General features: G+C 36.7%; 1 protein-coding gene across 1 annotated transcript in view; it reads left to right on the top strand.

The window, feature by feature from the left end:
• The window catches only part of IFT57 (intraflagellar transport 57), a 53,691-nt gene extending 31,742 nt beyond the window's left edge, over positions 1 to 21,949 (top strand). The window contains exons 7-11 of the mRNA XM_043594073.1: positions 15,519 to 15,590; positions 16,485 to 16,616; positions 17,977 to 18,039; positions 19,708 to 19,774; positions 20,770 to 21,949. Of these exons, the coding sequence (XP_043450008.1) occupies positions 15,519 to 15,590; positions 16,485 to 16,616; positions 17,977 to 18,039; positions 19,708 to 19,774; positions 20,770 to 20,948 (513 nt within the window). The 3' untranslated portion in view covers positions 20,949 to 21,949. The remainder of the gene's footprint in view (positions 1 to 15,518; positions 15,591 to 16,484; positions 16,617 to 17,976; positions 18,040 to 19,707; positions 19,775 to 20,769) is intronic.
• The last annotated feature ends 2,286 nt before the right edge of the window (positions 21,950 to 24,235 follow it).

Here is a 24,235-nt window from a genome sequence, read left to right as displayed (position 1 = left end):
TCTGTAAAATGGGACTAATTATATTAGTTACCTCACAAAGCTGTTGTAAAGCACCAAGAACAGTGTCTGTGACATAATTAATGCCTAATAATAAATGTTAATTATTGTTAAATTATAGTATTGTTACTATAATATTGTGTTCTGTCACGGAGGTCTTGTATTCAGTTCCTGTATCAGTATTCAGGAAGAATTTAACAAAATTTCTGCACTAATGCTTCCATCATTTAAGGGAATATTTTAAAACATAAGCCTTATATCCTTACATGGGGATGTAATCAGTTTCATGTAAGTATCACTTTGGTAAATCTTTCCAGTTTTTTTCCCTAGTAAAGTTATATATAAAATGATAATAATAACTGACATTTACTAAGTGTTTACCATGTGCCAAGTGCAGTTCTTAACATTTCACATATATTAGCTCACTTAATCCTTTCCACTGCCTTATTAGATGCAGGTACCTTTTACCACAGGGGAGGAAACTGAAATACAGTGAAGTGAGGTTAACTTGGCTTTGCCTAGTAAGTCACAGATGTGATATTTGAACCTACCACCCAGGCTCTTACCTATTCACTTAGTGATAGTACAGCATACTGGTTAAAAGCACAAATTCTGAATCCAGGTTGCTTGAGTATGAATCCTGGCTCTAACACTTACTAGCCATTGGACCCCATGGGCAAGTTTCAACCACTCTGTGCCTCAGTTTCCTCATCTGTAAAATGGAGTTCATTATAAAACATACCTCAAAGACTTATTGAAAGGATTAAATGAATTAACCTATCTTAAGCACTTAGAATGTTGCCAGAAGACTCACTTAATATATATTGACCACTATTTCCATGTGCTCTTATGTATATAGTTGAGATTATACCTTTTATAAAACATAATAGTATATCATGGACATAACTTTAGCTGAGTGGCATGTAGCAGAGATGGGTTGGCCAAGCCCAGCAGGTTGGGGTCAGACCAGGTCTAAGATCTGGGTGGAGGAATGGCCAGATAGAGCATGCAAGAGCTAATGGTTACAATTTGGGCAAGCATAAGTAAGGACTGTGAGATCTGAGAATACAGACCAATAGCAAGAAATGGAATCTGCCAGTTAGCCATTTTAAAGAAACAAGTGGTTACTGCAGGTAGAAGCATTTTGTCACATTTATTGAAGGATAATATTTTCCTTCATGACAAATATTTTTAAATCCATAATAGTAATTTTAAAAAAAACTTTTAACTGAGGGGCGCCGGGTGGCTTAGTCAGTTAAATGTCCAACTTCGACTCAGGTCATGATCTCACAGTTCGTGAGTTTGAGCCCCACATCGGGCTCTGTGTTGACAGCTCAGAGCCTGGAGCCAGCTTCAGATTCTGTCTCCCTCTCTCTCTCTGCCCCTCCCCCGCTCATCCTCTGTCTCTCTTGCTCTCAAAAATAAATTAAACGTAAAAAAAAATTAAAAACCTTTTAAGTGAGTCAGTTGACAGTTGCCGAGTGGAGTAATAACAGTAGTTGAAGATGAGAATTCTTCATGTCCCATAATTTCTGGGGATTTAGAAGATGTGGTTGCAGATTCATATAAATTTCACTTTCTGTATTTTTTTATTAATTTTGAATCATTCAGTATTTAATGCTGTTTCTTGAAGACAATCCACCTATCATTTTTAGTTTTCTTGTTACTATGGAAAAACAAGCCCATGTTTGACTGCGTGGAAATAAACAGAGACCACATAAATTAGGACAAAGACTGTTTATGCAGAGTTTGCTATGGCCCGGGAGTTAGCCACCACTGCCTGCATTTGGCAGAGACTTAAAGGCGGGCAGGAGAAGGTAAAAGATACATAGTGGGAGAAAGCAAAGGCTTCAGAAATGTTTAGATATGACTGGAGATTTGGAGGCAGAACTAACTAGAAGCAGGGCCTCCTGGGTGACCGGGTGGGGGAAGATATGTGACTTTGTCTGGTTGGTCCTGCATTGGAAGCCAGGGGCTTGGGGAGAAACATTCAGGGAGCTGGCAGCTGCTAAGTCTGCCATGGGCTTACTTCACAAGGAGGTTATGGTTTGACTTCCTGGACTAGTTGCTGCAGATTGTGGGTCAGAATTCTCTTTTGTGTGATGATCTGGCCTTTGTCTGTTGTTTATTTGTACTTTCAGTCTCTCAGTGTCATCCATTGAACTGAGGGAAAGTGGCTTCTTTAATGATCAGTCTTATCAGTCTTTATCAGAAGGACTTTTTTCAAGGGTTTTTACCATAATAGGAACAAAGTAAACATTAATAATATTTATTCCTGTTCCCCAGAAATCAGGAAGAGCAGAAAGTGTGAAATCAGTTTTCAACTAAACCTTACATAGGCCCTTTTCTTCAACTATACAGTATTTATTCCTAAACAATTATGTATTATAATGATTTAATATGAGGTATTTAATGCAATGAACAAATGTTCTATCATGCTTTAATGCCCTGTGGATATTGTAATTAAAATTTTGATTAATGACTTAAATTGATTTTTTTCCAAATTATAATTAAATGTTTCCTGCTTTGTTGTTTTAAAAGATAGTTGGCTAAGTACCTCCTTCATTCCTCCAAAATGTCTCCTACTCATTATGTAAATCTTCAGGTTCATTACAAGAATTTAGATAAAGAGATTATATATTTTTTGAAAGGCTTTGGAAGTACTACAGCATGTGTTTCTAATTATTTCAAGCGTTTGATTCATTCACTGAACTGCTTTTTTACATCCTTACCTGCTTTTCAGTGTCTGACTTTCTCAGGTTGCAGTTGTAAAAAAAACAAAACAAAACAAAACCTTAAACTTTAAATTTCAGCTCCAAACAATTGGATTTTCTTTTAACGTAAATAAATCATAAGGTGTTGCCTTGGGTAATTCACAGCAAGAAACCTTTCAGGAAGAGTCATTGTGCTAAGGTTGGAATCGTTGCAATAGTCTTGAGCCCTTGGGCTGTCCAGTCACTGTGAGAGCTAAAACCTAAGAGGGAGGAGAGAGGCCTTTATTAATCAGCGGCTGGAATTCTATTTAAATGAACCTGGAGGGACTACGGAATTACTGTATTAGATCCGAGTCTCTTCAAATTGGGAGCCAAGTCCTGCAGAAAATGTACAATAGTAGGCTTTCTCTTTTTTTACTGTTATAGAGGAATCTGTGTCTGGAAGCAAGAGAAGAGGGGTATTTTTCTCATTCCAGAGTAGTGGAGAAGAGTAACTTGCTTTGACCTCCTGCCATTGCTGTGTTTGGATAGAGTATAAGAAGAATGTTAATAAAATTGAGCTTTCTAATATTTCTGACCTGCAGGGATTTATGAATTGTAATAGTTTGGAAATAAAGAGCATTTCTTAAGAATTGTACTCTAGTTGCTGGATAAGGCTATATTATATTGATAGGGTTCTTGGATCCATGAGCAAACAGGTAGAATATATTCTGTGGGCTGGGATACAAGAATACATTTTATGTATATGTTAGTCATTAAAATGAGATTCTGCCTGTTATTTGAATAATAGAGAAATTTACAATATTTAAAGATTTTCTGGTAGACAGACCTTTTGTTGAAAAATATTCACATAATTTAAAAAAAATAAGGCACCAAATAAAAAAAAAATCAGCTCTTACATTTACCAGTAACAAATGTAAATACAGGTGGCAATAAGTTGGTCTCCATGAGGCTCCATGCAGGAGTAATAGCTCCAATTACTGTCACAAATGTTTGTAATTGTATCTATTGCTGCCAGACAATAAATGCTTTTTAATATAGTAAGGCCATAAATGTACATGCTGCTGTTGTTTAAACAAAATACAATTTTCAGCAAATTTATCCTTGAAACACCTGCTATAATCAAAAAGAGGTGAATGCTATCAAAATAAACTGCCTAAATTAACTAGACACATACATTTTTAGAGCAGCCTGCATGATTACTCAACTGCCACGTTTGTCTGAGAGAATGAGGGGAAATATTCACTGATGGACTTTTACAGGCAAGCTTTCTTTAAAGGAGACTACAAAAAAACAGAATATTGCTTTGGATTTTTGTGTTATTTTTAAAACATGGTGTTATTTTGTTATAGTTGTTTTCTCCATTTCTTTTTTTTTTTTTCTTTTCCTTAAGCTGATAAAACTGGGGGGGGGGGGTTGTTGTTGTTTTTTCCTTTTTAGCATATGGGTCACAGACAGATATCAGGGTTGTGGAAAAGAATACTGTGCTTAAAATTATATACGTAAAACTACTGCAAAGGGGTGGAGAAAAACCCAGCCATCCTCAAGCAACTGGAAAAGATTTTTAGCTGCTTCTGTCATGGTCTTGTTGAACATTCAGGATACTCTGTTTAAAGATAGTTGATGATGCTTTCCTTCCTATTTATCCTGAGTGTGATAAATGCTTCAACTGGATCGGGGGAAAGGCTTCATTTATCACAAGTTGAAATAGGAGAACAAGTGTTTTTGCTTTAGAGATTACCATCAGCTCTAACTAAGGAGCATCGGCAGTGGTAGCAGATTTTAAGGAAATAAGCAATAAAGACTGCATGTTATGTAAACAATGCAGAGGAAAGTTACTAATGCCTCACAGCAGATATACCTCAAATAGACATTTGTGATTGAGAGCAGTGAATTAATACATATTGATTATAATTAAAATTTCTAGACTGCCTAAATATTTCATTATTGCAAAGTATGATTTAATGTTTCCTTTAAATTACTTAACGTAGAATATAAATTGAAACAGAAACCATTTGTCAAATGGACCTCCCTATGAAATGCAATTTTTAATTGGTTTGATTCATTTTTCCAATCAATGATATTGGAGGAATTCTCACTATCACTGTTTTATTCTTAAATTTCTTAATATTTGGACACATTTTGCTCCCATAGTCTTTATCCCATTACATTTGATTCTGTTTTCCTTATGCCAAGGCAATCTTTTATGTTTCTTGGTTCTTCAGATATGCAGATGGCTCTATTTATTTTTCAGGTTTTTTGTTTTGTTTTTTGAGTATAATAAGGGATCAAAGTTTTGATTAGTAGATTCCTGAAGTTGAGAGCAACTGTCAAGGTTATCTCTTCTGCCTATCCATTGTGGTTACTCGCAATGAAATAATTACATTCTGATTTGGCCTAAGAGTGTTCCTGTATTCTCAGAAGGGCCCCATTCACTCCCACTCTGCCTTGTCAGATCTCTTCTCTGGCTTCTAACTCCTTCTAAAGTCTGGAAACCCTCACTGAGGAGATTTTTATGGCCATATACAAGGGATGCGGATGGAATAAGCATGAAAAGTAAGTCAGAGTCAACATATGAAAACACTTTAGTAACAGATGGTAGTCAGTAAAGATAATAATCTCTGAGCACACATTAGAAAGGCAGTTATTTAACTAACAAGGTATTTTATTTAGAGATTATAGATCTCCAGTTTCAGTTCAATTACAGGCAGGTGTGAGAATACTAGTGACTGTTATGATAGCCTTTACTTACCCTCTATTTTTCTCTACAACAGGAGGAATATCTGGAAAGCAGGAACTTTCCTGAGGAAACACGTATTTCCAGCAATAGTGGAAAAATAGTCTACTCCCTCCAACAAATATACACATACAACATACCATACATACATACTCCCCTCCTCTTAAGTCGTATGTTTAGTTCTTTGAACACTTATAAAGAAAATTCATGTTTTCATATTAAAAGGGTATACCACAGAAAACTAAGCTGCTGGCAATTAAAAAAACATGTCACATTTAAAAATTCAGGAAAGCTACATTTTGTAATTATCTCACAACTTGATGGGCATTTTTCATTAAGAAAGTAATTCAATCTCAGGGCACCTGGGTGGCTCAGGCAGTTAAGCATCCAGCGTTGGCTCAGGTCATGATCTCACAGTTGGAGAGTTCAAGCCCTGCATCGGGCTGTCAGTGCAGAGCCAGCTTTGATCCTCTGTCCCCTTCTCTCTCTGCCCCTCCCCAGCTCGTGTTCGCTTGCTCTCTCTCTGTCTCTCTCAAAAATAAACATTTTTAAAAAATTTAAACAAGGTAATTCAATCTCATGAAAAAAATATTGAATGGACAATCTCACGCTTTCCCTCTCTCACACACACACAAATATGTGCACAAATGTGAGCTGTGGTGAAGCTGAAAAATTAATAATTAGAACAAGAAATAGAGACTGCAAACTTGCTTGTGCAAAGTGACAAAAAAGAATTTAGTTAATGCTCTGTTGTTAGGGAAGGGAGTGTTCTGGGTGGAGGATGGAGATCCACTGGTCACATTCCTGCTTTGAAAGCATGATGAGTTACCAGCCCACCCCAGCAACATTTACTACAGTGAACTTAGGCATATGCAGCCACCACTGTCAAGCCTTTTTCACATCACGTGACTCCCTGCCATCACATTCCCAAAGAATTTGGTCATTGGCCACGGATGGGCTATTAAACATGCCACAGGAACATCATCACTCCACATTGAAATCTTGAGACCAATCACTTTTGGACTGCCACTCAGACTTGGCCCTACCTCTCTCTACCTCTGCAGCTACAGTTATAACACCGGTAACCGAGTCTCTCTCCCTGTGGTGGAGACAGAGGTAAAATGTCCAGATCCCCTTATAAGCAGGGACTTGCTGCCCAACCACAGAGAGTGTGGTCAGCAGTCATCCTCTAGCTGTCCACTCCTTTGATGGCAGAGAGCTGCCTAGCCCAGGTCACGCCTTTCCAGAGTATCCCACACCTGGGCTTCTGTGAATTGTTTATAATATTACACATAATACTGCTTTGAAAATTCTTGTACGATGTCATTTGGTAAACATGTACACATTTCCAGTAGAAATTTCACTACGAGTGGAATTGCTAGGTCACAGTGTATATACATGCCAAATAGGGTTTGAAAGTGGTTATTACCAATTTGTATTCCTCCCAGCAGTGTGTGAAAGTTCCAGTTGCTCCACATCTTTATCAGAATTCACTACAGAGTTTATTTTATTTTATTTTTGTCATAGTAGATACGTTGTGGGCTCGTTGTCATTTTAATTTGCATTTCCCTGATGACTACCAAAGTTGAGCCCTTTCCATATGTTTTTTTTGGCATTTGGATATCCTCTTTTGTCTTTTGCTATTGGGTTATCTGCTTTTTGATTTATGGAAATTATTTTTATACTCTGGATATGAATCCTTTGTCAGACATAATGTATTGCAAATATGTGCTCTTTAGCTTTCCTTTTCACTCTTATTGGTGTATGATGATAAACAGTGGCCTAATTTGAATATACTCGAAATGATCTTTTTTTGGAAGAAGGGAGTGTGGCTAATACTTATGTTCTATTTAAGAATCTTTGCTTACCCCAGTGCTATGAAGGTATTCTGTGTTTTCTTTTTGAAGCTTTATTGTCTTACATTTTACATTGAGATCTGCAATTCACCTAGCATTGATTCTTATGTATGGTGTGAGGCAGAACTCAAGATGTATTTGTTTTTCATATATATATATATATATATATATATATATATATATTCAGAACTCAAGATGTATTTGTTTTTCATATATATATATATTCAGCTGACCCAGTTTACTGAAAAGGTTATTTTTTCCCCAGTGCACTGCTTTGTCATAAAAAGTGAGCATGTATGTGTAGGTCTGTATTTGGACACTGTTTTATGTGTTGTTCTTTCATACTACTGAAAATAGTGTCTTTTAGATTTTATTTTCTGTCTGTTGCTGGTATATAAACATAGAATTCTATGTGTGTGTGTGTGTGTATACATCTCCAGCAAACATGCTAAAATCACTTATTCATTCTAACAATAGTCCTATAGGCTGTTTTGCATTTTCAGTGTATATAATTATATCATCTACAATTAACATCAATCTTATTTCTTTTTTTTTTTTTTAACATTTGTTTTTGAGACATAGAGAGACAGAGCATGAACGGGGAAGGGTCAGAGAGAGAGAGGGAGCCACAGAATCTGAAACAGGCTCCACGTTCTGAGCTGTCAGCACAGAGCCCGACGCGGGGCTTGAACTCACAAACCGCAAGTTCATGACCTGAGCCGAAGTCGGACGCTTAACTGACTGAGCCACCCAGGCGCCCCTCTTACTTCTTTCTTTACAGGCCTTATCCCTTTTATTTCTTTTATCTTGTCTGATATAATATTAGATATAAGTGCTATTATCAGAGAGAAAGCTTTCAAAATTTACATTTGACCATTAAGTATGATGTTAACTTTGACTTTTATAACTATCCTTTACTGGGTTGAGGAGCTTCCCTTTTGTTCCTAGTTTGCTGAGAGTTATTATTATGTATGGATGGTCAATTTTTTCAAATGATTTTTTTCAAATGATTTTTTTCTTCATTTATGAAGATGATCATAGGATTTATTTCTTTTTTTCCTCTTTTGTTATGGTGGATTATACTGATTGAGTTTTGAGTATTAAACTAACCTTGCATTTTGGATTAAATGCAAATTAATCATGATGTATTATCCTTTTTATATATTACTGGATTTGATTTGCTGGCATTTTGTTGAGAATTTTTATATCTATGTTTACAAAAGATACTGATCTGTAATTTTTCGTCTGTTTTAGGTGTCTTTGTCAGGTTTTAGTGTCATGCTATGCAGGCCTCATAAAACAAGTTGGCAGTTGCTTTCCTTTTTTTTTTTTCCCCTGTTCTCTGGTATTTGTATAAAGTTGTTGCTATTCCTTAAATGTCTGAGAAAAATCACTGATGAAGCTGTCTGGGTCTGGGTATTTCTTTGTGAGAAAGTTTTCAGTTGCATATGTTTACCCTAAAACCATTTTAAACTCATTTTTTCACTATACAGTTGATATATAAATACATTCTTGGGAATATTCAAATATTACAGATAAAACTAAAGTCTCCTTTAACCATTACCCCCTTAAAATTTTTAGTTCTACTTTACTGCATTTCCTCAGGGAAATGATAAGGACTGATATAGTGTCTTTGCAAGATTTGCCTGTGAGCTACTTTAAAGTAGCTCCGTCTCAATTTCCTCATCTTACTAGAGTTTTTAAGAGAGTTACATGTGATGATGTAGTGCCTGACACATACTAGACATTATTTGAATGTTAACCTTGAAGCTATTATTAGACGTAAAAAAGATCTCAGACTGGATATGACTATTGGGGAACTACTACTCTATCCCCAAGGAAGGAAATAGAAAAAGGCTTCTAAGTAGCCAAAATAGAAATCACATAAAACTATGTATTTTATTTATAGGAGAGTCTGATAAATCTTTCTTTGGAATTTACATATAGTTTGTTTCAGAGATTATTCTAACAAGGTTGGTTAAACAGATTGTTCATCCACAGCAGATTAGAAGCAGGAAATCTCCTGTAGCATCCATGCTGTAGCAAAACAACCAAGCTAAGAAACATTAATTTTTATGTGCAGACTTGAATTGAAAGTTGTCAGTTGCTTGTGCTCCTTATTGAAATTGGGTGACAAAGCAAGGAAATGAAAGAAGTAGCTCAGTGTAATGGAAAATCTGTAAGTGAGAGAAAGGACATTTGGTTTCCTATTCATTTTGTAATTGACATGGTAAAAATCATACAACATCAATTTGTTACCCAATCTGTGAAATGGAGGTACAGGATTTCTTCCCCAGAGTGATCTCGAAAATCCACAGAGAAAATGAATTCAGAGTTGAAACAGAGGCCTAATGAGAAAAATGCGGTGAGGCATCTTAAATGGAGGGAGCCCAAAGTGTCTGTGCGTATATGCAAAAGCCCATAGAAACCCTCGTAACTATTTTTATATTTACTAGAAAAAAAGTGAAAAACAGAACATTCCATTAGTAATTATTCATAACAGAATTGGGGAAGAACCAGTGAGAATAGAGGGAAAAGGTAGGGTAGATTGCAGAAGTAACGTTTTTGTGATGGAGAGCGATTCAGAATACATGAGAATCCTGACACCCCGCTCCTGCTCTTGGGGGCCGCAGCCATGGTGCCACTAGAGCCGGGACCTTGAGCCTCAGCTGTGCTGGAGCAAGGACTTCTGAGCCCAGGAAAAGACATCAAAGGTGCCCTCCTCAGCTTTTTTGTGTCAAGAGTCCTTTGGCACTCTGCCTCTCCACACATAAAGAAGTTCAAACTTGGGGAAGAAACTGAGTTTGACGTTTCACAAGTTGTAAATTAGTGAAATGTATACACAGATAAAAGTTGCATTTGCCATCCCTAGCTGGTGGTTCAGTCTCTATCTCAGCAGCCATTTCAGAGAGGAGCTTTACGCATTGAGTTGGAGACCCAGACAAAGAAACAAAGAGTCTGGGTATATGCAAAGGAAATCATTCAGGTGCTGTTGAAGTAAAACCCAGAGATCTATATAGTCTTGCCAGTCACCTTCGTGGCTGCAACCAAATCTCCTACATTTTGATTTTATGGTATCCTGTGACTCGCCACCTGCAAGGATGTCATTGTAATTCTCCAGGCTTTGAAAAAGGGAGATGCATAATTTGTCACTAAAGAATTTGTAGTGGGGAGGAGGTTATGGTTACCACAGTACCTTTGTGTCTCCCTCACAAGTGACAGAAGTATACGAGATTTTATGTGAAGGGATTTTAAAAAATAGAAAGTCTAAAGAAATTATATGTTGCAGCATTATTAGTTTTCTCATTTCCTCAGAGAGGGTGAATGTGCTGGATTAGTGAAAAGCTCAACTTCAATAGAAAGGAGAAACGAGCTTAATAACACACTTAGAGTGCTTCGGAACAGGTGACCAGTAAACTCCAGCAGCCCAGGTGGTCCCACTTGATATATAACAAAAAGAACTACTGGTTTGCCTTAGGTACTCTTCTGTAGTTCATTTTATCACAAACAAAAGCAGTATATCGTGATGAAATTTGAAGTGGGGTTCGTGAGCACATGGCTAAGAATTCTTGAGACGTTTTTGTTGCAAAAAGGTGATTTTATAGCACGGGAACTGGACCCATGGGCAGAAAACTGCACCGGGATTGTGAGGAGTGACTGAATACATACTTTTAAGTTTGTGGAGGGAGGGGGATAGAGATAACAACATACTTTTCTGAGGAATCTCTATATGCTGAAAGCAGGGCTTTACAGGACCCTGGAGATGCAGCTATGGTAAGATAAGGTTGCTTTAGTTTTTAATGAAATGTAAACACTAAGGCATTAAGGCAGCCATAAACTCCTTGAGGAATATTACACGCCGCACGTCTCTGGTATCTATCTGGGATGCAAGCTGTAGGAGATTTAATTTAAACTACATTTTTCTTGCCTTTGTTTCCCTCATCACATGGTATGTGGAAATTCACTGGTTTGGGAGTGCTTTCCATTTTCCAGACATGAAACTTTGGAAAGGTTATTTAACTTACCTGATTCTTGGTTTTCCTCCTATACAAATGTATATATAGTCAGTTTTTCTGTATCAAATGACAGTGTATCAAACCAAATGACAGTGGTTTACGGTAATAATAATACATTTACGCTCACTCAAGATGCACGTCTGCTCACGTGTGGCTCAGCTGTGGGTCTACGCCTGCTGTGTTCCGTGTTTCTTATTCCCAGACCCAGGCTGGAAAGCATAACCCCTCTGTGGGGTGTGTCTATTATCATGGCTGAAAGAAAGGGTAAGAGAGCTGATGGATGCCTCTTACAGCATCTGCACAGTCCTGGCATAGGCCATGTCCACCACTGTTGCACTGGCCAATGAGAATCACACGGCTAAGGTCAGCATCAGTGGAGCAGGGTGGTATACGACCAGCCAGCAAATCACAGAACGCTCTTACAGGGAAGCAGAGAAGTGAAAAAGAAGGGATGAGAAATCTACTCAGCACTCCAAACCTGTGTGAGTCTCAAATAAGGAAAGGCATATACCAGTGCACTGTGACCTAATGGATGCACTACCAGTGTAAGAATTGCTATCATTTTGAACGGTTTCTTTTACTGTTTTATTTTGAGGATCAAGTCCTTACATACCATTTAAAACCCATCAGGTCTTCATTCTTACCACAAGCCTTTGTAAACTTTCTAACCATCACAGTTGTAGTTTTTTTAAAGCTACATATTTGTCTTTTTATATTTGTGATTTTAAAATGTTACAAGTATAATCACTTATACTTTCTGCTATCTTAAACCCCTTTCAAGACCTTCTTGGATATCCAGGAGGTTTTTGACTTTATTTTTCCCTGATGATTAAAAATTGTCTTGTAGGAAATTTGGAAAACTTTGGAAGGATAAAGAAAAAATCATAAACATCAATGTTCATATTCCTGGCCTAACACACACACATACAAATATGCACAAATATTAATTTTTACTAAATTGGACACCTAACAGTGTATTCTGTGGGGAATGTTTTTCCACTTTACTATATGTAGCTAGCATGCATTTTTGCTGAGTAAATTTTTTTGAAAACATGAACTTAACATTTCGGTATACAATACATATATAATTACGAAGCCCAATAATATATCAAACATTCATGAACCCACTACTCAGTTTGAGCACTAGACCGTTACAACGCCCTTGAAGCACCTGTGTTCCTCTGCTGCTGCCCTTTCCCTCCCATGGGTAACCACTGTCCTCAAGCTTGTGTCTTGTGTATTGTCATTAGCTGCTGCTTCCTCTTCCTCTTCCTCTTCCTCTTCCTTTTTTCAGTGTTTTCACGTAAGTGTACATCTGCACACAGTGTATCACTGAACTTTGCTTCATGTTGAGCTTTATAAAAATGATATCATATGGCATGATTTTTCCTTTACAAAAATTACAAAATTAGTTTAAATTGTCTTCTGCTGGCAAATATGTAGAAAGTTAAATATTTAGGGAGCTGTTTTACAAAGAACTTACATATCCATCTTTGTGTGCATCCCCAGTTATTTCTTTGAGAATAATTTCTAGAGGTGAAGTTGCTGGGTTAAAAGGTTAGAACATTTGTAAGGCTTTTTTTTATGACTGAACATCAGGAAATGTGTCCATCTAGATTTTAATAAAACAAACATTCACATTGTGTGGCAGATAATGATAAATCATTACTAGCTTCCCACTTTAAGAGGCAGTAAGAATACACAAATGCCCCAGTGACTTATCATATTAAAAAGTCCATTTTGACTCCCCGAAATCTACTCTGTTCTTATCACACTGTGATATTACCATTCTCTTAGTTCCTAAGGCTGGAAACCTTTAAGACACCTTCTGGCTACTACCCCACCCCCACTTTAGCCACCGCACACTTGCCCTGAGTCCTCAATCCCTGCTAGTTCTGTCTCTACCACGTCCCTTGAATTCATCCCTCCCCTTTCATTCTTACAGGCACTGCTTTACCGCAAACCTTGCTAACCTGTCACGTGGACCATTACATGGCCTCTTAACTGGTTGCCTTCTTGCCTTCAGTCTCTTGCCTGTCTAATCAGTCCTTCCCTCTGTTATTTTTTTTCTCAAAACACAAACCTGTCTTTAAAACTGAGACCAAAAATCTTTAATATAACTCTTCATTATCCATATGATAAAACCCATACTCCTCAGTTAAAGCCCTCGATCTAACTTAACCTACTCTCCAGCTTTGCTGGAGATTCATTCAATCATGATTCATGCTCCCCACCCCACACCACCCCACCCCAAGAACTTTGTGTTTTATACTCTAGCCAGTCTGGGCTACTTATTCCCTATTTATTTTCCTGTTTTTTCTTGTTACTCCCTCAACTTAAAATACCCTTTCTCTCCCACCCCTTTCCAGCCTTTTGAAATGCTACCCATGCTTCAAGGTTCCACTGAAATGCCAGCTCCTCCATGGAGTTAACATCAGTGTAAATCATTGTAGTTCTCCATACATGACCAGGCATGTTTGTTTCTCTCGAAATACTTTGTCAGAACAGGACATTTTCTGGGTAAAAAAAAGAATGCTGAGTAGAAAAAGCAGAACACAAACTATATGAAACACGTCAATTATAAATAATATTATATATGTAAGTATATGTAGGTAGATAATGTGTTTATACATATACATACGTGTCTACCAGGACTGTAGGAATACTTAAGCTTGGCGTTTATTAAGCTTACGAATTTTTTTTTGGAATCAGGCAGGATGAGTACTTTTTAAGAAAAATTACTAATATAATTTTAACTTCTTAGGTTCATTTTCTTTCATAAGGATGCTTGCTTGGGCTTAAACAGGTTTCCATTTTGAGGCTGAACCATCTTTGGTCCAGTGCAGCAGGCCAGGCAGTGTCGTCTCCTCACTGTTCCACTGTTGACTGGCTGAGTTGGAGAGGCCTGTTTCCTTGCCAAATCTGTCTAGTCATAGTCACGGGTGATGAACAGTCCCCTCAACTGTAAAATGAAAACGTTGCACCAGATGACTGTTAAATGGATGAGTAGATGATCTTTAAGGTCCTTTCCGGCTCTCATAGTCTGAGATATTTTTTGCTCATGAGATAGAAAAATGCTTAAGGACAAAAGAAAGTGCTGATTTGTTCTCCACTGTAGCACCCTCACTGGTGTCAAGTAGCCAGTTGCTCCTTTGATTAACTCTGAGCTGCCAAAATGTGTTGTGTGGGAATTAATGCATTTGGCTTCTGATCCAGGTGTACCACTACCTGTGGGGCCTTGGGTGTGCCCCCTTCTGTCACTGGGCCTGTTAGTGCTTATCTGTGAAATGATGAAGGTGACACTAGATGCTCTTTGAGGTTTTCTAATATTTTGTAATTTTATAATAGGTATGTGTGAAGTATCCAAAGGTTGTTTTACCCTATAGTCACTAGCCCATGTTTCAAAGTTAAGGAATCAGTAGAACAGGACAATTCACAATATAATTTTCTCTTCACAAAATAGTGTAGATAGCAAAGTGGAGTATCAGGGTATGCAAACAGATATGTGTGATTGAGGAATCTCCTGGTTCCATCACTTCAGCTTATACCATAGTATTTTTTCTCATCATGGGTGTTTCTCTTGTCTTAAAATTATTACCTTTTGTAATGTAAACAAAAAAATTTTGAAGATATCTTGTAATTAAAATACTGGCATAGATTTTAACACACTAATTTGGGTCAGCCTAGTAGTACTCCGATCTATCTCAAAATATATGAACTCTAATAATCATTATAGATTTCCTTTTTTAAGAAAGAAAAGTCTTCCTGAAGAGGGCCCCCGCTTAATTTTCAGGGGACAAACTAATCCTTGATATATGATACTTGATTCCAGAGTTGCCTCTGGCAGTTGTTACTATTTAAACAAGTATTTCTTTTCTAGTAATTAGATTTTTTTTTTTTTCATTTTGATGGGTAGTCATAAATATTAACCACCAGCAGTGCAGGAATAATTTATATTCAAATTGTCAGACATCACTCTGTGAACACACAAAATAATTTACATTTATTTAGAGCCTTTTATCCTAAAGTGCTCTACACATATTCCTTTATAATCAGATTGCAAGCTATATATAGGACACTGCTACCTGAAATAGGGCAACAACCAAAGTAATTAATATAAAGGATATGATGACAAAAAAAGTAGAGGAAAGAAGGAAATATATATTTTACTTGTTTTTATATGCTTTTGTGCCCATAGGATTGGAGAATTCATGTTGACCAAATGCACCAACATAAAAGTGGAATTGAATCTGCTCTAAAGGAGACCAAGGTATGTGAATTACTTCAGGTGAATCAATGTACTTTACTCATCTGTTGAACACTTACTAAAGGAAAACGTGAAAGGAAAAAAAGACAATCCTTGCCTTAGAGGATCTTACATATTGTACCATATTACATTTCAACAGCCCTAACACTTAAACTAACTAAAGAAAGAAAGGTAATTTTATTCAAAAGAAATATAATATATACTATATTACACATTAGAGATATATCTACTATATATATATACACACTATATACATATATATATACACACACACATATATATATACACACTATATGTATATACACATACACACACACACACACATATATATATTTCATCATTTCAACATTTCATCATTCTTTCCTCTCTGGATCCCAGAGGATAACAGAATGCCAACCCAGCAATGCTTAGAACTTCCAACTTCCATAGGCTTGCGGCTGCTCTGGCCAGAAATAAGGACTTTTTGGAGGATGTCACAAAGAAGCAAAGTTGGAATGAGAAGTTATGGGTCCCAAGCTAGAACTATAAATTTAAGGACCTTCCTCCAACTGGAACATTCTAGTCGTCTTTGAACTGTGCTACAAGAAAGTCATGCTATTCCATTACCTACTTTGTGAACTATAAAGCAGATTCCACTCACGTACAATATAGATATGCATAAGGACTAATGAATTGACTAACACTACCAGGTGCCTTTTTATTTTAACATTCTGCCATGTGTGACTAAAATATTTCTCATTACAGACTTCTTTTGCTATTGAAAATTACAAGCTATCTTTTTCACAAGTGGTTGAGAATTTGTGGGATGGATTGAAGGAGATTTAGCCCGTCTCATACTGTTTTTGAAAAATATATTTGTGAATTTTTTTATCTACTAAAATCCTATGGAATTTCTAGGGATTTTTGGATAAACTTCATAATGAAATTAGCAGGACTCTGGAAAAGATCGGCAGCCGAGAAAAGTACATCAACAATCAGCTTGAGCACTTGGTTCAAGAATATCGTGCAGCTCAAGCCCAACTGAGTGAGGTAACTTAGGAATGATAGATCCCCAGGGATTTATTTCAGTTGGTGACCCCAATTCCCAAACTTGATACAGCACTTTTCATTTGAGAATCGTGAAATGCTTTTCACAAATAGCAACACATGGATTCTCTGCCTACTTTAGGAAGCCACGTGAGGCAATAGAACTTGTCATCTTCATGTTACATGAAATAGAAATTATCTCCTAGAAGTCTTTAAATGCGTTTTTTCATTTGATTTAAATAAATGAAGGCATGTATTGTTGGGGAACATTACTTAGAACAGGAACAGAGTGTCAGGACACCTGGTTTTGTTTCTAAGTCTGCCGTTAATTTACCGTATGAGTAGGAGGAAAAAGAATAGTATGCATTTACATGTGTCAGAGGGAAAAGACATCCTTGCCTTAATGGCTTACAGCCACATAATAAGGAATATGAAAGCAAGACACGTTCAAAGATAAGCAGTTTAATTAATTTAATGAGCAAATTTTTTAATCCTTTCAAGGTTTTAGAATTTCCACCAAAAAAATAAAATAAAACCTTCATCCTTTGAAAGCAGCAGTCCTTTGTACCCCAGTTGGGATCTCAAGGCTTTCCTTGGGAGTGATGCCCCTCTTTTCTGTTGTTGAAGGGAGACTAGTAAGAACACCTGCAAATGTCAGTTGAAGACATTTTTTTTTCTTTCAGCAAAAAGGGGTAGAAGAAGGAAAAAAATGGAAATAAACTTGAGATAACTTCTGTACTTTCAGAAGTTCTCAGAGACCAAACAGAAAATAATCTTCACTTTTTTATTACGTTATTTATTTAACAAATGATTCCCTGATATACACAACTACCCATGGATGTTTTTACTTCCAAAATGCTGTAAAAGTCTCTGGTTAAAACCACTGTGTATCTGTCAAGCATTGATATTAAATAATTGTTAGATTAGTTCCCAAGAACATATTCCATACTGTCATACCATTTGTTAATCCTTATTAATAGCTCATCCTGATGCTCTATTATGATTGATTTTTTAGAACTGGTTTTCTCTGCATAGCATGCAAATTAGATCGACCAAGAGCTACTCTCCTAAACTGTTTGGGAATAGCCGAGGACAGTTTTTATTGTGCACCATGCCCATGTGAGTTACACCATCAGTATGTGAAGGTTAAGGTCATTCATCATTTTATAGTACTTTAGTTTAAGTACATGGTGCCTATTAGCGCTATAAAATAGCTACAGTTAAATGTCACTTTCACAAATGTATTCACAAATGGGGGGGTGTCATAAAATGATATGCAGAAATTGCAAACACAAAGAGGTCATATTTAAGTAATCTGCTTCTGTCTTGAATTTGTCATTAAACAAAATGTTTTCTCCCTTAGGCAAGGGAGCGATACCAGCAGGGTAATGGCGGAGTAACGGAGAGGACCAGGCTCCTGTCTGAGGTACACACTGTGCCCTTGCCCTTTTCCCACCGTCAGCCGAGCCCTGGCTGTTCAGAGCCATTGGTAGTTTAATACTGCTACAACCGTGCGTTATTTCAGTAACTGCTTCCTGTGGCTTTAAGTCCTTTTCTTTAGGAGAAAATCCCTAGTTTTCTTATCAGTGAATCCAGTGATGTATTTATGTACTACTTATTTCCATAAAATGCCTGAAGTTGTTTTATTCACTTTAACATAGGACGTGCTGATAATATTAGCACATTTATAACCCTCCTTAATCTTTTTAAAAACATAACATTTATAATTAATATATAGAAGCGTAGGTAAAGCACTGGCTTAAATGGCTTATAACAAGTTTTAATGTTAGTCTGTAAGATATAAGATTTGTTTTTAGTGATTGCTCCTGATGTGTGTGACCCTGAATATTTCTCTATCCACAAACTAGAAGTGGCTTGTAACCTTTTCCTTCTGGGAACTTCTGAAACATTTGCATATATTATTGTATTTATTTTCATTATCTTGCAAGAGAGTAAGATCTAATATATATTCCAATTTTTTTAATGAAGAGCTGAGAGGAAAAAAAATCTTACAAGATCAGTAACCAGTGTACAAGATTATCTTTGGTTACAGTTCAGTGTAATTGTCACGGGCTTTTTCTATATAATAGAATTAAGCTCCTTTTATAGGGATTATTTGAGGCATAAATAGTTATTTTAAAATACTAAAAATATAACTTTAGAAATATTTAGACTCTAATCCTGTGGTGCCTCTAGGCAAATAAAACGTTATGTAGAAGTAAAGTGCTCACTTAATGTTAGGTAAATTAACACTTGAAGGGAGTCCAGGGAACCATTTAGTTCTTTTGCAGGAGGTAGTTATCCCCAGTTGTAACATTGCAGGTGCCTAAAAAAAATTAATTTGCTTTACTTGAATGAGCACTTGATTCCCAAGGAAGTTTTTACTCACCAGTATGATAAAAATAAAGCCTACTAAGTTACAATAAGTATGGCTTAGTTCTAGTCATTTAAAAATTTTTTGATTTTTTAAACATAACGTACTAGATTAGAATTTTGCTAATAGAAGATATAGTAGTATAATTTTGAGTATGACATAGAGTACAGATAAGAGCCAATATGACAGCACGATGTGCCTCTTGGAGTTCTTGGTTTGGATAGAGCAGTTAGCATATTTTTATATGCAGCCATATGTTATAAACATTATTTTTAGTGTCCTGTACAGGAAAAAGTGGCATCTTTTCTTATAAGACTATAATATTAAGATACCTAGTAAACCTCGGAAATCCAAAATCTTCTCTGGATGTGTATACTATTTTAATTAGTAACTGATTATTAAAGACTGGCATGGTAGATGCAAGGGGGTAACGGCAAGCTTTACATGCCATTAATGACAACCGAACCATTTGCATTGTCACATGACAATCTGAGACAGTCATTTGGTGAAGTTAATGTTAGGAGCACTCTCAGAAGATAAAAAGCCTAGTGTGTCTGCATACTTTATCTTATTATTCTAATTATGTCCAGAAGAGTCCTAAGATCTTTATATCCCTTTACAGATGTATTATATCCAAATGTTCTTAATACATCATTCAGTAATTTTGGAGATTTTACTAAAATTCAGAGCTCATGAAGACTTTTTTTTTTTCAATTAAAGGTTACAGAAGAACTAGAAAAGGTAAAGCAGGAAATGGAAGAAAAAGGCAGCAGCATGACTGACGGCGGTGAGTGCACACTCATCCTAAGGGGAAAATGAGCAAGACGAGAATATGTCTTCAAGAAATCTGTTTAACAAAATGGTATTAGAAAATAGGGAATCTGCTTTTTAAAGTGAATTTGAGGAGAGGTAAGTACATGGTACAGAGATGGCATCTGATAATCAGTTTTTCCTTATAAATCAGCTGAAAAGAGTCTTTTTTTTTTTTACTCTCATTTAAGATTTTTTGATTCAAACTGCACTGATTCAGAGATAGAGTGGGAAATATTTAGTATATACTTTGTTATTCCAGGTTTTAGAAAATAATATTTTCTGTTTTCATCAAATGAGCTTCATTATTCCATTTTATGTACAAAAGAGCACTAAGTGCGTGCCCACACGGCATGGAGGCAGGGATGGAACGACCTTTGTTTTTCTTCCTCTCCCCCTAGTAGACCTGACTGGGCAGGGGTCAAATAGAGAAGAATTAATAATCCTCTACTAATCATGCTCCATCATGAGCTAGTGACTTTGACATGGCCCTGGGTGATTGCCTAAGGCCCTTCTGTGCTCTAGAAAGATTTTCTAGAGCTCTAATTGTATATACTGAGGGATCCTTTAAAAGGGGATGTATGAAGATTTTGCTATGTTTGAATGAGCCCATTATCTGTGTCTCACAGGTAATTCTTTCTTTTTTCTCCAGTTGTATCTGTTTTCCTTCAGACAAATATTCTAGCCCATAAAAAATATTAAAAGACATCCTCAAAAATCCTTTTAACAACTCCTCCCCTAGAAAAGAAAGGAAATTCAGCCGTAGCACATCAAATGCTGCATCATTTCCCATCCTAAAAATCTCAGGTGTTTAAAATACCACCGCAAAACTGTGTGAATGCCAGTACGTTGTTGGCTGTGTTTTTAACCCCATTTTTGTCTTCAGACAAAGTGAGGAAAATGTCATACAATTCTGTAATACACTGATACTCCAAATATACATTTTTGTTGCATGTTATTTTCATTCTGCAGCTCCCTTGGTGAAGATTAAACAGAGTTTAACAAAGCTGAAGCAAGAAACTGTTCAGATGGACATCAGAATCGGTGTTGTAGAACACACATTACTCCAATCAAAACTAAAAGAGAAATCTAACATGACTAGGGACATGCATGCGACAGTCATTCCAGAATCTGCAGTAGGCTCTTATTAAAATATACAGTTTTTCATGCTTCTGATCAGTTGTTTTTTTATATCAAAGTATATTTCACGTTGCATAGATTTTCAAAACACAAAGCACGTTCAGTGGGTGTTTTTTTACATATATACACATACCTATTGTATCGTGATAATGGACGGTTAAAGCCTTTAAATTGAATATAATAAGGTGATTAAAAATTCTCACTTCGAAAGAAACTTTCACTAATCAATGCATATGTTAAAGCCCCCACCTGGTGGCATGTTTTTCTTACTGTTCGTTATGTAAGCCAATGTCCATGACCCATGCCTTCTGTAGTGCTGCTGCTGCTGACACCACATGGACCTTTGACACGAGCCTGGCACCTTCAGTTTGGTCCACCTCTGCAGTGACCACAGTTGCCTCGGTGCCCAGTGGCAGCTAATGATGGCTGGGGATTCTTTTTTAAGAACCCAGACTACCCTTGCCTCAGCTTTATGGTTACCTAAAATCACATTTCTTTTAAAAAGCATATGAAAACACTTCAGTGTGCTTATTAACATTTGAAGCTTATTATCTATCATGAGTATGTCATGACTAAAATGATTTTGTATCTTCTCTGATCTAAGGTCACCTAATAAACATTTCAGGCATGTTTGACTCTGTAGTGACAAAAAAAAGTATATACGTGTCTCAGTTCTAGTTTTTTCTGTGGTATCGGCTGTACTAAAGAATCATTTATAGCAGAATGGGAGACAGCAAGACACGTGAAGATCAGCCTCCCTGTGTCAGTGATTTTTCCTTACAATCTTACTGAGCAAAATTCTACTCTGGGACTGCTAAATTGCTAAAATAAGCAATACTAGCATGACCAGACTTAACATCTGGGGGAAACTGGTGAGGAGAGCACAAACCAGAAGATAGCCTGCATTTATGTTTTAAAAAGAAGAAAAGAAAATCTGGTGAATTTTGATAAGAGTACTATATTTGTATAGACAACAAAAATAATAAAATCCCCTTTTCAATTTTTATCGTAATATTTTGTCTCCCCAATTTTTTGTCTTAGTCTTTACTTTACAGGTAACACACACACACACGCAAATATTTTTCTTCATACTCTTCTTGAGTTTAAGTTTAGTTAAAAGAAAAGGAGTATGTATAAACTTTTCTATGACCCAAGAGGGTGATAATCAATACAATGACAAAGAAGTCAGTTCATTTAGTTTGGGATAGTAGGCAGTTTGAAAAACTCCAAAATTTTCCTTCCCTTATTTTATGGTTATTGAGTGGGGCCTAGAAGAAAGAGGGAAACCCAAACTTTGGTCCCACAAGCTAACACTGAGTCCCTTGGAACTTACTCACATAGGTACTGTCATGGCTGCACAGTTTTTTGATGAATTCAATCAATTGCAGAGAATCCTTCTGAATAAATCAGAGCTCTCCATAAAATATACTTTTGCTCAGAAGCAAAGTACACTCTTCACTTTGTGTAAACATGCAGTAATCTAAGAACTCTTCCAATAAGTAGTGTGAGCAACCTATTTTTATTTCTTCTCTGAAATAATCCAGTTTACTCCATTTGAGCTGGTTACTCCTCCTCTGTGTTCTCATAGAACACTGAATACCTCTGATACAGAATTGATTGTATTGCACTGGGATTATCTATTGTCTTCTACCCTAATAGTCCGAGCTGCTTGAGGAGAGGGAGGATGTCTTTTTCATTTCCATAATTCTACTCAAGTACCTAGCACACGGAGCACAGGTTAGTAAAGGAATGGGTGGATGACAGGCATTACCCAGTGCCAGAATGTCTCATAGTTCCTATTCCACAACATGGCAAATTTAATGACTTTAAGCCTATGAGTTTTGACACAGTTTTGAGATAGTAACTGTAAATGATGGGTTTTTTTTTACTCTGTGGTATTAGATTGGAGTTGGAAGCATCAGTATGGACTCATGGTTTTTTAATACATACAGATTAACAAATATATAAATATATAGAAACACATGTGTACATATATGCATGCATTTACGATTTCTGTGTCTAAGAGGGCCTAGAATCAGTGACAGCTCAGTAACAGAATGTTTCCCTCAGATCTTGGTTTTTAATTTTTCTACTGAAAAAAAAAACCAAAAACAGCCTTCTTAGAAAAACTAAGACTTCTGGGCTGGGGCAGGGAAAGCACAATATGAATCGGGAATATTTCGTTCTGCCAGAAAGTAAAGAAGGGCTCAAAGAATGATGGGAAAATGGCTAAAGGACACAGATTGAGGGGTGTCCTACCAGCCAATCTGGGACAACTGGACATTAAATAATGATAGTAATGAACTCTAGCCCACAGAATAAAACAAGAAATCATGAGTCCATTCAGATAGAAATTACGAAAATTAATCAAGGAAACCTCACTTAAAATGGAATCAGAAAGCCCTGAAGGGGGGAGCTCTCATGCACATCCCACTTGTTGCAGCCTGCATGACCAGCAGAGAGAAGGAAGATAAGAATTATCTTGACAAGGAAAGACATTTTTTTCACACAGGAATTTCCTTTTCTGCTTTTAAGAAAAAAAAAGGAAAATCTCTCCCGGCCCAGCAACAAAGCACTAACCATTGCTTGCAGCTAGTGAGAAACTGCCACAACCTTAAACTGTTGCTCTTTGCAATGAACTTTTGTTCAAAACAACCCTCCCCAATTTCCTCCTAACCTAGTAAAAGCTGACTTTCCCTTTGTCTCTTCAGATTTGCCTGTGGTTCACCATAGCTTGCATGTCCCATATTGCAATTCCCCTGCTATTTCCAAATACACTCATTTTTCTAGTATTATAAGTGGGTATTTTATTTTTAATGTTGACAAAATGAATGAATCAATAGAAGAGAGGTCTTCCTTACAACAGAATGATAGCTAATGTAAAAAGAATATTACATTTAGAAATTGCCATCTAGCGATTACCATAGTAATTGTTTCAGGCAAGAATCATCAAAGGATATGTGAAAGTATTTCAATCTAAAATGGAACCAGAAGGGGGTACCTGGGTGGCTTAGTCAGTTAAGCTTCTGACTCTTGGTATTGGCTCAGGTTATGATCTCAGGTTGGTGAAATCAAACCCTCAGGTTGGGCTGTGCACTGACAGCATGGAGCCTGCTTGGGATTCTCTCCCTCCCTGTCTGCCCCCCCCCCCCCACTTATGCACAGGCACTCTAAATAAATAACTAAATAAATAAAGCCAGAAGATATGAAATGGGACTCTCACTTATGCTATGCACCCTCAGAACATAATTTAAGAACTGAGAGAATGATTTCTCCTAAATGCCTGATTTATAGAAGA

This window comes from Prionailurus bengalensis, chromosome C2 (assembly GCF_016509475.1).
Source record: "Prionailurus bengalensis isolate Pbe53 chromosome C2, Fcat_Pben_1.1_paternal_pri, whole genome shotgun sequence".
Lineage (NCBI taxonomy): Eukaryota > Metazoa > Chordata > Mammalia > Carnivora > Felidae > Prionailurus > Prionailurus bengalensis.
The sequence above is the reverse complement of the archived record's forward strand: the minus strand, read 5'-3'. Positions and strand labels throughout refer to the sequence as shown.